The sequence below is a fragment of the Microcaecilia unicolor genome, chromosome 10 (assembly GCF_901765095.1).
Source record: "Microcaecilia unicolor chromosome 10, aMicUni1.1, whole genome shotgun sequence".
Classification (NCBI taxonomy): domain Eukaryota; kingdom Metazoa; phylum Chordata; class Amphibia; order Gymnophiona; family Siphonopidae; genus Microcaecilia; species Microcaecilia unicolor.
The window spans coordinates 218448688-218464731 of record NC_044040.1 but is presented as its reverse complement, the minus strand read 5'-3'; the positions used below and the strand labels follow the sequence as shown (position 1 = coordinate 218464731).

The following is a 16044-nucleotide window of genomic DNA, read 5'->3' as shown; positions in this document are numbered from 1 at the left end:
GCAATCTATTAGCTAGCAGTTTTGCAAGTATTTTTACATCCACGTTAATTAATGAAATCGGTCTATAGGAGCCGGCTTGGTTCTCGGGTTTTCCTGGCTTAAGCAACAATGTGATTAAGGCCTCATTAGCGTAGGCTGGAAATTGCCCCTCGGCCACCACCTCTTCAAAATATGAATGCAGGGGGCCCACCAAGTGCGGGCCTAAGATCTTATAAAATTCACTAGGGAACCCATCTGGGCCTGGAGCTGAGTTTGAAGGGAGAGACTGAATAATGCCCTGCAGTTCCTCTCCCGTGATGGGGCTGCAGAGTTTCTCCGCTTCCAATGCCGATAACACTGGCATATCAGCTTTTTTCAAATAATTAGTAATAGTTACCCAAGATGGGGAGGGGAGTTTCGTATACAAATCCCTAAAGAACTTATAGAACACCTGTTGCACTCCTTCTTTTCCATGTTGAATATGACCTGCCCCGTCTTTAACCGCCACTACCACTCTAGGCCCATCCCAGGAGTTAACCACCCTTGCTAACATTGTTCCAGTTTTATTGCCGAATCTTTGGAAACGGAATTTTGTTGCTACTAATACTTTGGAGGCTCTTTCAAGTAGTAGGGAATTTAAGGCTATTTGGGCTATTTTCATCTGTTCCCGATTGTAATTTGTTGGGGCCGCAGCGAACCTACGCTTAGCCTTCCCCAGGTTACGTTCCAAATTAAAAATCGCCTTTGTTATCTTCCGTTCATGTTTCACCGTAAAGGCAATCACAGCACCCCGCATGACAGCTTTCGCTGCTTGCCAAAATAAAGTAGGGTTGTCCTTATGCCTCCCGTTGAATCTAACATATTCTTCCCAGCTCTTTGACAAATACAGTTTAAAGGCCGGGTCATTGGCTAGGTATGTAGGAAATCTCCACCCTCTTCCCCTTGTTCCTAGATCTCGGCCTTCCAAATCTAGCCAGACCATTGAGTGATCCGATATTTCTTCCGGGCCGATCTCTACTGCACTCACATGGGAAAATATCCTTCGGTCTACCAATATGTAATCTAATCGAGAGAGAGTCCCATGTGCCCTCGAAAGGTGCGTATAGTCTCTCTCCCCCGGGTGTAAAACCCGCCAAGAGTCCACCACCTGAAGGGCCTGCATAAATTGAGTTAAAATTCGTGATTCTGGCCCCCTCCGGACCCCCCCCCCAGAGGAGGAGCTATCTAGAGTGGGATCTGCAACTAAATTGAAATCGCCCATTACAAGCAGAGGTAATGAGCTATGGGGCTGACATACCTGGATCAAATGGTCATAAAAGGGTCTCCCCTGCTGATTGGGGGCATATATCGCTACTACCAAGTATTCAACGTGTTGTAGCCAAAGACGTACCACCACATATCTCCCCTCCGGATCGCTGCCCACTAAGTGTGCCTTAGCCACCGCCCCCCTTCGTATTAGAATTGCCACCCCGCTTCTCCTGCCTTTGGCCTCTGCCCCATATATCTCTCCTACCCAAGTTCGTTTCAATTTCTTCAGTTCCTCCTGAGACAACCTTGTTTCCTGAATGCAGGCTACATCTGCCCTATGTCTTTTTAGAGCCTGTAAAATCTTTGTCCTCTTAATTGGGGATGTAATGCCCCCTACATTCCAAGTTATGAACCGTGTCCGGGCACCCATATGTCTGCTACATAATGTGTTCTTCGAGTAAAGTACTTAGTGACATGTGGGTAACCTAGGTGCCCAGCTTCACCTAAGCTCCCCTCTTCCTTAATCTGTAGCCCTATGACCATTCCCTGTCTATTATCACACTTATATACGTCAACCCCCCCTCCCCCTTCTTTCTCCCTTCCTTGCCCTCCCCCCACCCTCCCATAGCTCCCCCCCTCCCCCCATCTGCCCATGCCCTCCTCTTTCGCAACATCTACTAAAAGAGAGCTGGTCTATGGATGGTAGGGGACCCCCTCCCCCCCCCAGCATTCGCTTCTTTATCATCCATTCTTCCATTCAATACAAGTTGTGCCCAATATATATCAATCCCCAAACAAACTGGATCAGTGTACAGTGCAACTTAACACGTGCTAATTAAATGGTCCATTTACCAATTGTCAGTGCGCAACTATTGTTTATCCTCGGGTTCCACTTCGGCCCGTCTTCCTTAATTCTCATCAGCCATTCTGTCCCGCAGGGGAAGGAGGGTTCTCCCTTAGCAGGCCCTGAGCCTCTTCCGGCGAATGGTACATTTTCCAGCCGCCTACTTCCAGCACTTTGAGCTGAGCCGGGTACAATAACATAAATCGTTGATTTTTCGATGCCAGCTGACGGCATACTGGCCCAAACGCCTTCCGGCGCTCTTGCAGGGCCGCAGAATAGTCTTGAAAAATTTTTATTGCTGCTCCGTCAAATGACAGTGTATCCCATTTAGAACGGGCTCCTCTCAAGATTTCTTCCTTATGTATGAAGTTATGTACTTTGATTATAACCACACGTGGTCTGTTACCTCCTGCCACCTTTCTTCCCAGGCGATGCGCTCTTTCTAGGCAAAGTGGGCCTGCGCTATCTGAAAGCGCGAACTCTGATTTCAACCAGTTCTCAAGCTGGGTCGGAAGGGCTCGATCTGACACCGACTCTGGAATTCCGATCAATCGGAGGTTAGATCTCCGAGATCTATTTTCTAAGTCATCTAGGTGTTTAGCTTGTGTGCGCAACATGGTCTGTAGATCTTGCACTGTGGATTCACTTTCTCTATTCGAGTCCTCCAACTCAGACACGCACTTCGAGTTCCCCCGTTCTTCTAGTCGTTTCTCCGAGCAGCAGCTCTACACCCGCCATTTGTTCTGATAGTTTGGTAAGTTCAGGCTGTAATGCCGCTTTCACTGCATCTGTAATTTGTTGTACCTGTGACGGGTGAAATCTCGGAGGGGAATCCGCCGTCGGGTCAGGCGCCATCTTGGCTTCTCCTGTTCCACGCAATTTCTCGGCGCTTTTTTTCCCCCGATTTCAGCGCGGATGCCCGAGTTTCTTTAGTAATAAAGGGATCCATCGATAGCCAATAGTTTTCCTTCCGTTTCAGGATGATTTCATTCAGATTTCACTCGTTTTTACTGGGGCTAAAGGAGGGAAACCCCGGAGAGAAGAAAGACGCGACTCTCTTCCTCAGACCATCACGTGACCATCCCCAGACTTGAGGATTATATAACAAAGTTCTCCCAGTTTTAAGGTTTATCAGTTTTTATTCAGGATTAAAGAACCCAACATCTAACAACTGAAAAACAAGTCTAGACAAAGACATCGAGCAGTTACATGACAATGAGCAAGCAAAAGAGAATAATAAGCAAAAACATCTTACAGCAAAAAACTGGGTAACACACGATCCCATTTTATGAGAAACCTCCCAGAACCATCCTTCCCCACAACCCTATTTTCCCATTCAAGTTTTAACGTTTTTTTTCAGGTTTAGCCCCCTCCCCCAACCCTACCTTAACTCATCATCTTAAAAAAATAACTGAGATGACCCGGCGTCTGCACTCTTATGACCCCAGGTCATCTTTGAAAGGATAATGGCCATTATTTCTAATCCTCCCTTCCCCCTACCCAAGCAGAGAACCCCAGAACAACCCCTAATATAACAGGACCAACTTAGGAAACACTCTGACACCTATTCAGTACAACTCTTCTTGGCTTACGAAGTTCTCACAGATTTTCATTAAAGGTTATGTTTAGTTCTTTTTCCTCATACTATTTGTTCTAATTTGGGAGCAAAATGACCATAGTGTAATGACTTATTAGTATGGCTGTTTTCCTTCCAAAGTAGACTGAATAGTGTCCCCTCCTGTAAAAGGCGGAAGCTGAGATCTACCACCACCCACTGCAGGCTTTCCAATCCTAGCAAAGTTGCTGGAGATGGCAGTGGATACACAAATGCTCTTGTGTAAATTTAAGCCTGCTCCAAAGAAAGGTGTGAGTGTCTAAACGCACCTGTACACACAGTTACATGCAATCTAATACTTGTGCAGATTACAGCTCTGCCCCTGAATCACCTAAACCACGTTCCTGGGAAAATGTGGTGCAGATCATATAAAAGTAGGTGCCGTTTTTGGGGGTATCTTTACACATGTACCAGACACAGTTTTACAAGTATTTGTTTCCACGTTACATGCGAGAAAAGCTTGACCCCCCCCCCCCCCCCCCATATGTGCATGTGTCTTATTCTTCTACTTTTAACATCCAAGGCATGTAACGTGGTACTTAGAAAGCAGGCATTATTCATCATGTTTTGTCTGAATTCTCTGCTGCATTTTATCAGAAGAGTTCACGAAGGAGAGACTCTCACAGGATAATGCAAGGAGCAATGCCTAAGCAGCAAGGTTCCAGACTTTAATCTGTGTAATTTTAGGCAGATTTTCAACTGCTTGGGTAATTTCTCTTTGGAAATCTCCTAAAGCTGGTGTTTGTGTATGTTGCTCCCGTAGTACTTAAAGCTCAGTTTAGGCTGTAGAAAGTCCATGTGTGTATTTGAAAATGCTGTCCCACTTGAGAAATTTTGAAGCTAGTAGCTACATTTGGCTACTCAATGGGGAGCAATTTTCACATTCTATGATTTAGCTTGGCGGCTTAACTAACAGGCTGTAGATCATTTTGAAGATTATCCCTTCTGATGTTGGCCTGATGTCCAGATCTCCAGGGCTAATTGAATTTATGTGTTAAGTGAACATTATAATTGACTTTGGTGCAGCAGTAGCGTGGCTGTGACTTTCAAGCAATCACGACTTGCTGACAGAATCCCTGTATTCTTTGTTCCAGTGGGTATTGCTAGTGTTCCTCTTGCTTCCCCACCGCAGCCTGTTGCGATAGAATCAGTCTTATGTGTCATTGCAGACCAGCGAGGTCCAGATTAAACCATCCTCCTCTTCCCTCGTTCCTGATGAAAAAGGATTCGTCAGAACCAAGGATTCCAAAAGGAGTACCTCTGCAGTTTGATATCAACAGTGTGGGAAAACAGGTGATTCTTGGGTTTGTCATTCTCATTTTACGCTGAGTGCCATGTCTGCTGCTACAAGATATAGAATTCATTAGTATGGATCTTCCCGGGGCTGGCTTTAAGGGGTGAGCTGGTGAGGCACAAGCTCAGGGGCATCAAAAGCCTACCTGGCCAAATTGCCCTTTCACAGTGGCAGGAGCATGTTCCTTCCCACAGCTGTACTGCTCCTCTGCACTGAGCTGCCCTACAGATTTGAAAGGTGAGACTAGGCACTTCATATTTCTAGGGGGACGGCAGGGGGCTGATGCTAGGAAAGGAGGACAGATCCCCTGAGAAGGCAAGTAGCAAGGTCATCTACAGGAGGACAGATCTGAAGGTATAGGGCTGCAGGAGAGCAGGGTCTAAGACTTAAGTGGAGATATTAGGAATTGGGTAGGAGACCAACGGAAGACACGGTGGCTGAGTATTGGAAATGTAAGTGGGGACCTGGGGCTTGAGATGGATTCTGAGTGAGGACTAAGAAATTGACCAGGGATTAAAAAAAACAATGGGGATGGTTTGAGGGGCTGTGGACAGGGGGCTAGTCTTTGAAGAATACAAATGGGAGAGGTAAAAAGAGGGCATGGGGGTAAGATGTAAGAAAGGGACTGGAGGTGGGAAGGGGTTGACTGCTGTGCCTGAGAAGGGCAAGGACAAATCAAACTGGTATAAAGTGTCACATACCATGTAAAATGAGTTTATCTTGTTGGGCAGACTGGATGGACCATATCTGCCGTCGTTTACTATGTTACTGACAAGGAGGTGGCTGTAAGAGGTTGAAAGGTAGAGGAAGGATAAATGAGGTTGGGAAGGAATGTGCAAAGGATGGAAATGGTCTAGAAAATGGGTGAAAGGTGAGGCTGGGGATTGAATGAGAGAGGTGGGGGAATGGAAAGACTGGGGAAGTAAAAGTAGGTAATGGCAAGTAAGTGAAAGGTGAGAAGGGACATGGAGGAAAGAAACCTAGTTATAGGTAGAGGAGGTGAAACAAAAGGATCAGTGTCGGATGTAGGGGAGGCAGGGAAGAAACATAACATGGAAATAGAAATGAGAGCCTGGAAAAGTACTTAGGAGAAAAACAACAAGAGGAAGTGTTAGAGAGAAACAGGAACAACCCAACTCTCTGCGCATATCCAGCAGATAGCCAAGACCTGTCGCTTCTTCCTCTATAACATTAGCAAAATTCACCCCTTCCTCTCTGAGCACACCACCCAAACTCTCATCCACTCTCTCATTACCTCTCAACTGCTGCAACCTACTCCTCACCGGCCTCCCACTTTGCCATCTATCCCCCCTTCAGTCCGTTCAGAACTCTGCTGCACGTCTTATCTTCCGCCTTGACCGATATACTCATATCACCCCTCTCCTCAAGTCACTTCACTGGCTTCCAATCAGATACCGCATACAATTCAAGCTTCTCCTACTAACCTACAAATGCACTCGATCTGCAGCCCCTCCTTACCTCTCTACCCTCATCTCCCCTTACGTCCCTACCCGTAACCTCCGCTCTCAAGACAAATCCCTCCTTTCAGTACCTTTCTCCACCACCGCCAACTCCAGGCTCCGCCCTTTCTGCCTCGCTTCACCCCATGCTTGGAACAAACTCCCTGAGCCCATACGCCAGGCCCCCTCCCTGCCCATCTTCAAATTATTACTCAAAGCCCACCTCTCCAATGTCGCCTTCGGCACCTAACCACTACACCTCTACTCAGGAAATCTAGACACCCCAACTTGACATTTTGTCCTTTAGATTGTAAGCTCCTTTGAGCAGGGACCGTCCTTCATTGTTAATTTGTACAGCGCTGCGTAACCCTAGTAGTGCTCTAGAAATGTTAAGTAGTAGTAGTAGTATCAGACAACACAGTTACTTTATGGTGTGGGGCCACTCTTGGTATGCACCCTGACATCTGCATGGTTCATACTAAGATGCCACCCCCCCCCCCCCACTTCATTCAGATTGAGATCAAAAGCAAAAGCTGGCATAGGGCGCCACAACCCATTAAGCCAGCCCTGGACCATCCCAGGAGCTATTTCTTGTTACAAGATTATAAAACCCATATTTGAATGTTTGCTTTTTCATCTTCCTGCTTGTCTAGATTTGAGAAAAATTAGACATTTAATATGTTCCTGTAAACAAAAAAATTAACTAGTGCAAAGGATTAAGTCAGTGGTTCCCAAACTTTTTTTTTTTTTTTTGGTTCATGGCACCCTTAGTGTCCGAGCAATTTTTTGCAGCACCCCCCAGCCACATAGGTCTCCCTTTCCCTGCAGCCCCCTCCTCTCACTGCAGAACATCTCTCCTCCCATAAGTCCTGCACACCTCTCCTTTCCCTGCAGCCCCCTCCTCCCAGAAAGTCAGCACACCATTCCCTGCAGCCCCTCTCCTCCCAGATAGTCCAGCACATCTCTGCCTTCCCCAAATCCAGCATCGTTCGCTTGCTACCTTCCCACAGGACCAGGATCACTATCACTTCCTTCTCTTTCCCCCGCTGCCACTGCAGTGCTTGCAGCTTATGTTTTCGGGCCGTCCACGATTCATACATGTGCTGCGGACACTTCCCTCTGCCACATTCAGCTCTGTCTCTGATGCAACTTCTTGTTGCAAGGCCGGATGCGGCAAAGGGAAGTCCCCACAGTGCCTGTGTGAATTGCGATCGGTCCAAAAACGTAAGCTGTAAGCTCTGCAGCGGCAGGGGAAGAAGGAGGAAGCGGCAGATTGCGGACCTGTGGGAGGGAAAAGTAGAAACCGATACTGGATTGTGGGTGGCTGGGGGTCGCCATCTCGGTTCAGGTAGTAGTAGGAGGGAGGTCATGATTTGCCACTGCACCCCTGAGAGTCCACTGCCGTGCACAATTTGGGAACCGCTGGATTAAGTTGTTTGTATGAAGGAGATGATGATTTTTGGACTGCTTGCAGAGTGAATTTAGTCTTTGTTTTTGATTTGCAGACGGGAATAACTTTGAATGAGCGCTTTAGGATCCTGAAGGAACAAAGGACTGCCCTGATGTCAGAAAAAGGCAACAGATTTGTCACAGTGGGATAGATTCTGCACCCAGAATTTGCTTTTTGTTTTGTATAAATGGACTCGACTGTTTTGGGGGTATTTTTGTTCGAGTTGTGGAGTGTTTTTTTTTTTTTTTTTAACTTTTGGAATAACAATGAACCAAAAAAATTGCCTTTCAGAAATTGACCAGACAGGAAACGGATCCCTTTTTTTATTTGATGCAACCTTAGAAAAAGATATTTTTATTGTTTATACTTTTGAATAGTTATCTTTTTTCTCTTGCTCTCCCACCCCCCTACCCTCCAATAAAAGGGGAAACGGCATAGTAGCATTCTGCTATTCTGGGCAATTAAAGATAAGGTTTGATTTACACCAGTAGCTGGCTAACCAGATGATAGTGTTCATACTTGTTATGATGACTGAAAGAATTGTATATCTCAAACAGTTAATTCAGCTGAAGTCTGCCAACAGCAAAATGGGCAGAACAAATATTTTTTTTTATATTAGTTGGAGATCTGACAGTTGAAAACAAATGTTTCTTTATTGAAGGGCATAAAAGTTTCTTATCCTTTCTGGTCCATCTTGACCCTTTGTGTTTTTATTATTAGCTAATGACCACGTGAGTCACGTGTGTTTATACCTTGGGATATTCCATGTTAGACTCATAAGGAGGAAGTTCTGGTTCTTAGCGTGGCGGTTTGCAATAAGGGTCTTCAGGACAGGCTGAGCTTTGCCGCTCAGTAGCATCCTGAGCTCTAAAGTCACCTGCCAGAGGAGCTAAAAAAAAAATTCTGTTCCTTTATGTGCGAGAGTTTACCTGATTTCTGCTGTTTATCGTTACAGATTGGAGGATTGTGGACTTTTGTATATCCCAAACAAAATCTGTTTTTTTTATAGCAGGGTTGTAGAGTTGTACACGGTAGGGTTTAGCATCAGAAATACGTTTTAGACCTGCTGGCTATATTGGCAGAATAGGATGAATGTTCAGAACAGAGCACAGCAAAGTGAGTGTTTGTTTTTTTTCTGTACTTTTAATCCCCTCTCCTTTATTTTCCTGCATTTTTAACCCCATCCCACAGATGGCATGGCTCAACTGGGCAGCTATAGAGCCTTTACTGAGATGTCATCAGTACTTCTGTCTGGCCAGTCACTATCTTTCCTGTGCACAACTTCCATGACATGTCCAGACCAAGGAGTTTCAGGGCTGACCCAAAATAAGTCCCTTTATACTAATTAACCCCTGCACTAATAGGTCATTTTTATAACCTTTTGTTTTTTTCTGGCTCTTTACAATTGGCAATTGATGATGATTTGAATGTCTTAATGGACAAAAAAATCCGATACCTGCCTGAAGCAGTCGAAGTCCAGTCCTTTGGTGCACCAGCCCACCATAGGGATCCCAGTGTGACCTAGTAGTGAACACTGGGGGAAGGATCGAGGTAGAAGCTGCATTTCCATTGGAGCCTTTTTTGCAGCTAACAGTTCCAAGGAATGTGTGCGTTGAAGGTTGAACCTTGAATGTTTTTGTGTCTGTTTTACTCCCATTAAAGCTGAGCTAGTGCCACGTTATGGATCCAAATGTCTCAGACAGTGATGCCAGAGCTTGCCTTTGTGGCAGTGTTTTGGTGAAATTGTCAGAATTATCATCTTGCATCTTTCTTGGGGAGACATATTTGAGAGAGATTTAGACAGCTCCCATATTAACTTTCCTTTCTCCCTCCCCACCCCGATACACTTTGCACATCCCTAATCATGTTGACTTCAAAATAATTCTGTTTAATGTGACCTGCATCCTTATTGGCAGTAGCAAGTCTAAATGAATAAGCACTGGAAGCTTATTTCCCCATTTCATGCCACATAGCAGTAAATTTGTTAAAAAGTGTTTAGTGTTGGGCTGACCCCTTAGCTGAGTGGCAGCGATGATCACCATCATGAGTAAAGTCCCTGATTAGTAATGCAGCAGAGGCAGCATTCACAGCCCTGCAGGGAGGGAGGCTGGACTATCAAGGGCTACACATGATGCAGAGTTTCACAAGAATCTCTCGTGCATGGCTTCTGGTCTCAGCACTGTTGCTGTAGTAGCCAGATTAGGAACGATGAAAGTTTGGCTTATTAAGAGAGGCAAAAATTCCTTAAGTAATTCTGAATGATGGCTCCATATCTCCAGGATCCCAGCCCTGGTTCTGATTGAGCTGGAAATAAAATGAGAAGGAAACGTTCAGTGGTGAAATAGCCAGTGTAGTGTCACCGTCATCCTGTTGCTAGCCTGGAAAGCTCCTTGTGTGGTGTTCAGTGCCTTCCACAGCAGTTGAGGCACAACATCTGTCAGGGAAAGTTTGCAATTTACACAAAGATTCTTTACAGTGAATGTTTTGGAAGTTAATAATTTGAATCGTAAGCTGTTCAAGAAGTGACTTTTTAAATAAAAATGTTACTGTTTTCTTAGGCTGAGTTTGTGTCTGTTTCTTACATCTCTAGGCAGCATTTTGGTAAGTATTAACAGATGTAATTGTGCTGTTCTTGGACAGTTTATGCTGTCATTTGGATAAGTTAAATCCAAGAGTGGAAAATTTCTGGGTATGTAAATTATTAAGGAGGTCCTTCAGGTTGCAGTTTCAATCAAATATATAATTTTTCTGGTCTTACTCTGTCCTTCTTCTAGGATAATGCACATGCAATGGCTTTTCCCACTGCTGCATTAATATGTTCTTTTAGGTAAATCTTCCTAAACTGTTGGCAATATGATCCATGGTCTTTACCTTCACATGTTTGTACACATGTGTTAGGGTTGCCCCATTTGATTATGTTAGTCTTTGGTCTGCCAGTTTCCATTTTCAGGCAATTTAGGTACAGTGTAAACTGGCGTGTATCAGTCTTTCTAGAAAAGTTCTCATGTGGTTCTCTGGTGACAAGCAGGAGAGATGCAGATACACTTCTTGGTGGAGGTCCTCAGATGATCCTGTGTCGGAGCTCTCCCCTAGCTATAGTAAGCCTTTTGGCTAGGCAGGAGTTCCCACATTCAGGTGCACTCTTTAGTTTTTCTTCAACCGCTCCTAGTCAGACACAACTGTCCCCTTGTCCTCTCATTAAAAATTTGACAGATCAGCATCCATGTCCAAGAGGAAAGCCAGGCTTGCCAACTGCTGCCTCAGTGCTGGTACTTTCTGCACCCTGACCACATGGCAACACATTCCATGCCTGCACCAGCAGTGGTTGCTCCTGCCCCCCTCTCAGAGCCTGGTTTTGGCATCACTGGGGGAGGTGACCTGGAAAACCACAAGTTCACAAGACCCTCCTGTTCACCCAGATGCCAGCTCGGCTCTTCAAAGAGTGGGCATGACCGCAAATCTGTGGACCATTGCTGCATCCCCACTCCTACTACTACTACTATTTAGCATTTCTATAGCGCAACAAGGCGAACGCAGCGCTGCACAAACATAGAAGAAAGACAGTCCCTGCTCAAAGAGCTATGTAATAAAAGTGAGCCAAATATAGGACAATCAAGCCATTGTGACATCACTGATGAGGTTGGCTCTTATTGGTGGCCTGAGGCATTATGACATCACAATATTAGCTCTGGTTACAAGAGACTACTACTACTACTATTTAGCATTTCTATAGCGCTACAAGGCGTACGCAGCGCTGCACAAACATAGAAGAAAGACAGTCCCTGCTCAAAGAGCTTACAATCTAATAGACAAAAAATAAAGTAATCAAATCAATTAATGTGAATGGGAAGGAAGAGAGGAGGGTAGGTGGAGGCGAGTGGGTTACAAGTGGTTACGAGTCAAAAGCAATGTTAAAGAGGTAGGCTTTTAGTCTAGATTTAAAGGTGGCCAAGGATGGGGCAAGACATAGGGGCTCAGGAAGTTTATTCCAGGCGTAGGGTGCAGCGAGTCAGAAGGCGCGAAGTCTGGAGTTGGCAGTAGTGGAGAAGGGAACAGATAAGAAGGATTTATCCATGGAGCGGAGTGCACGGGAAGGGGTGTAGGGAAGGACGAGTGTGGAGAGATACTGGGGAGCAGCAGAGTGAGTACATTTATAGGTTAGTAGAAGAAGTTTGAACAGGATGCGAAAACGGATAGGGAGCCAGTGAAGGGTCTTGAGGAGAAGGGGTAGTATGAGTAAAGCGACCCTGGCGGAAGACGAGATGGGCAGCAGAGTTTTGAACCGACTGGAGAGGGGAGAAGTGACTAAGTGGGAGGCCAGCAAGAAGCAGATTGCAGTAGTCTAAACGAGAGGTGACAAGGGTGTGGATGAGGGTTTTGGTAGAGTGCTCGGAAAGAAAGGGGCGGATTTTACGGATGTTGTAAAGAGAGAAACGACAGGTCTTGGCAATCTGCTGGATATGAGCAGAGAAGGAGACAGAAGAGTCAAAGATGACCCCCAAGGTTTCGAGCTGAGGAGACAGGGAGAATGAGAGAGCCATCAACAGAAATAGAAAACGGGGGGAGCGGGGAGGTGGGTTTGGGGGGGGGGGGGCGGAAATGAGAAGCTCGGTTTTGGTCATATTTAATTTCAGGTGGCGTTGAGACATCCAGACAGCAATGTCAGACAAGCACGCTGAAACTTTGGTTTGTATGCAAGGTGAGATATCGGGTAGAAAGGTAGATTTGGGAGTCATCAGCATAGAGATGGTAGGAAAAGTCATGGGATGAGAATAATGAACCAAGGGAAGAAGTGTAGATAGAAAAGAGGAGGGGACCAAGAACAGAACTCTGGCATAGTCAAAGGTAGTGGGCCTTAGGGAGATGCAGCACAGGTTACAACGGTCCCTTCCTGACGGCCACACAGAGATGGAAGTGCAACAAATACCAGCACAGACTGTACCAGCATACAGCTCCCCCCGCACACCAAACAAAAAAACTGAACGGGCCAGCAGGCACCATGAAAAAGGTAAGATCACCCATCCGCACCAGGGGTATGTTTTCCCCTTCTGCACGGGGACAAAGCGTTCCTCCCGGCCAGACCCATTCCCCTCCTCCCCTGGGGCCTCTCCCCCAAAGATTTCTGCCTTGATGCCCCTGTGTCTCCCACTGCCTGAGTCTCGCCTCCTGCAAATGCCCTCCTGCAGCTGTTACACAGGTTCATGCAGACCAGTACCTCCTTCCTGTAAGGCATGCAAACCCCTGTGGAACCATTTCTGCCTTCCATCTCGCAAAATCTAATGTCCCACCCCCAGCTACACACCCAGAGTTGGAATAGACCTTGTGTCCATCACTTTTCTGACCACCTCACGTTGCTGCACTTGGTCTCCCAGAAGCCTGGTCAAATTCAGAGGATGATATCGCACCTAAGGAAGACCCATCTCCACCCCCTGTTGCCCAGACAAGCAGGGAACAGGTGGAATACACTTATCTTGAATTTCTTTAAAAGGTATCTAAGGCCCTGAGCCTCAGCACAGCAGATGTGCCAGCCGGCGAGTGGATTTCCAGGCTATCATGCAAGTTCCCCTGCAAAGGAATTTCTGGAGGATCTGTGGGGATTGAGGGTAAAGATTGGTTTGCCTCTTTTTATTTTTGGTATGTCAGGGCTCTGATTAGTAATCATTAAAGTGTATGTCGACAGGAGTTCCACAAGGCTCAATCTTGGCAGTTGTACTTTTTAAAACCAGTTTGCTGTTTGTTATCCTGCCTGGATGTATGTTTCAAACTTTATGCAAACAATAGTTCTTTTTTTTCCTGTGGAGAATTCACTTGACATCATCCAACATTTAAGTATGTGTTTAAGAATGATTCATTCCTGGGTGCAAGCAAACAGATTTAAATTGAACATGAAAAATATTGTCTGATTTGATACCGATTTACCTTCTGAAGTGATTGTAGATGATATCATTCTTATTGTGTCTGAAATTCAGTATCAAGAGTTATTGTTGACTCAACATTATCTTTTGGGCCACAAATACAGGAACAAACAAAATACTGTAATTTTCAGAGAAATCTTTGTTCATTAGGAGCTCTATATAAATGTATTAATGCAAACAAGTAATCAAATTCTTCATAAACGTGTCAATTATTTCAAAGAATATGTTAAAAGTAAGATGGACTTGGGGAAAATCCACTACTTATTCCTGTGATAAGCAGTATAAAGTCTGCATTACTCTTTTGGGATATTGTAAGGTACTTGGATCTGGATTGGCCACTGTTAGAAACAGGATACTGGGCTTGATGGGCCTTTGGTCTGTCCCAGGATGGTGATACTTACGTTCTTAGAATATCATTCCTGCATATGTGCTGATACATAAATATTTTGTCGGTATTTGGGGGAAAAAAAATATTGGCCCTGAAGTTGCATGTACATAAGCATATGTGCTAGACTGGTATTTTGTGCATAAATGTGCAGTCCAATGTTTTACTGTTCATAACTGTAGCACCTCGTCAGCGCCTTGTCCTGTCCCATTTTCTTTATTTGTGCACTTAAGCAAATCAAGAAAAAAAACTTGTGTCCCTCATGCTCGCAGAAAGAAGAAAACTCTCTATTGCCTCATCTAAAAGCTTACACTGTGAGGAGCTCCTCAGTACGCCTCCATTCTTATCTCTCCCTACACTCCTCCCCGGGAACTCTCTTATCTGCACCCGTCTCCTCCACCTCTAACTCCGGACTCTGTTCCTTTTATCTTGCTGCACCATATGCCTGAAATAGACTTCCTGAGCTGGTATGTCAAGCTCCATTTCAGATGTTCTTTGAATCTAAGCTAAAAGCCCACCTTTTTGATGCTGCTTTTACCTCCTAACCCTTACTCACTCGTTCCCACCTTAGTAATTCCCTTATTTGTTCTGTTTGTCTTAATTAGATTGTAAGCTCTGTTGAGCAGGGACTGTCTCTTCATGTTCAGTGTACAGGGGGCTGTGTACGTCTAGTAGTAGTAACTTATGCTACTACTGAAAATGGATGTACACCTCCAGACTGATTGTCAGCTTTAGATTGGGTTATGAATGCTTTTGTGTGTATAGGGTTGCCAACTAGATCCAGATTTGTATGACAGGGTTAATTCAGTCCTGGGCTTACCCCATTGCATGCAGGGACTTGTTCTAATTTCTCCATTGGATTCCCTAAGAAAAGCAAGCCCCTGCATTCATTGGGGTAAACCCAGACTGGATCAACCTTGTCGGATGAATCTAGAAACATGAAGGCAGATAAGGGCCAAATGGCCCATCCAGTCTGCTTATCCCTAGTATCCACTAACTCTTCCTTTTCCTATTGGATCCCACATGCCTGTCCCATGCTTAAATTCAGACATGCCTGTCCCGTGCTTTCTTAAATTCACCTCTTTAACATTGCTTTTGACTCGTAACCACTTGTAACCACTCGCCTCCACCTACCCTCCTCTCCTCCTTCCTGTACACATTGATTTGATTTGCTTACTTTATTTTTTGTCTATTAGATTGTAAGCTCTTTGAGCAGGGAGTGTCTTTCTTCTATGTTTGTGCAGCGCTACGTACGCCTTGTAGCGCTATAGAAATGCTAAATAGTAGTAGTAGTAGTCGTGTTCTCCATGACCACCGGGAGGCCATTCCATGCATCCACCACCCTTTCCATAAAGGAGTATTTTCTTAGATTCCTCCTTAGCATATTTTCTCTTAACCTCTTCCTATGCCCTCTCATTCTAGAGTTTTCCTTCATTTTAAAAAGACGATGCCACTGAGGTATTTAAACACCTGTATCATATCCCCTCTCTCCCACCATATACGTATTGAGGTTCATAAGCTTGTCCCTATATGTTTTATGACCGAGACTGCCTACTAATTTAGTAGCTGCCCTCTAGACCAACTCCATCCTGTTTATCTTTCCGTTAAGTGCAGTCTCCAGAACTGCACACAGTACTCTAAATGGGGCCTCACTAGAGACTTATACAAGGGCACTATTACCTCTTTTTTTTTTTTTTCTGCTGGTCATCTTATCTTATGCACCCAAGCATCTTTCTGGCTTTGACAGTCATTTTTTCTACCTGTTTGGATACCTTAAGGTCATCAGATACAATCACCCCCAAATCCCGCTCTTTAGTACATAGAAGCACTTCACCCCCTATATTGGATTATATT

At 45.1% G+C, this 16044-nt stretch overlaps 1 protein-coding gene across 1 annotated transcript in view; it reads left to right on the top strand.

Moving 5' to 3' along the window:
* Window positions 1–10453, top strand: part of FYTTD1 (forty-two-three domain containing 1) — a 60901-nt gene extending 50448 nt beyond the window's left edge. The window contains exons 8-9 of the mRNA XM_030216300.1: window positions 4856–4979; window positions 7946–10453. Of these exons, the coding sequence (XP_030072160.1) occupies window positions 4856–4979; window positions 7946–8041 (220 nt within the window). The 3' untranslated portion in view covers window positions 8042–10453. The remainder of the gene's footprint in view (window positions 1–4855; window positions 4980–7945) is intronic.
* The last annotated feature ends 5591 nt before the right edge of the window (window positions 10454–16044 follow it).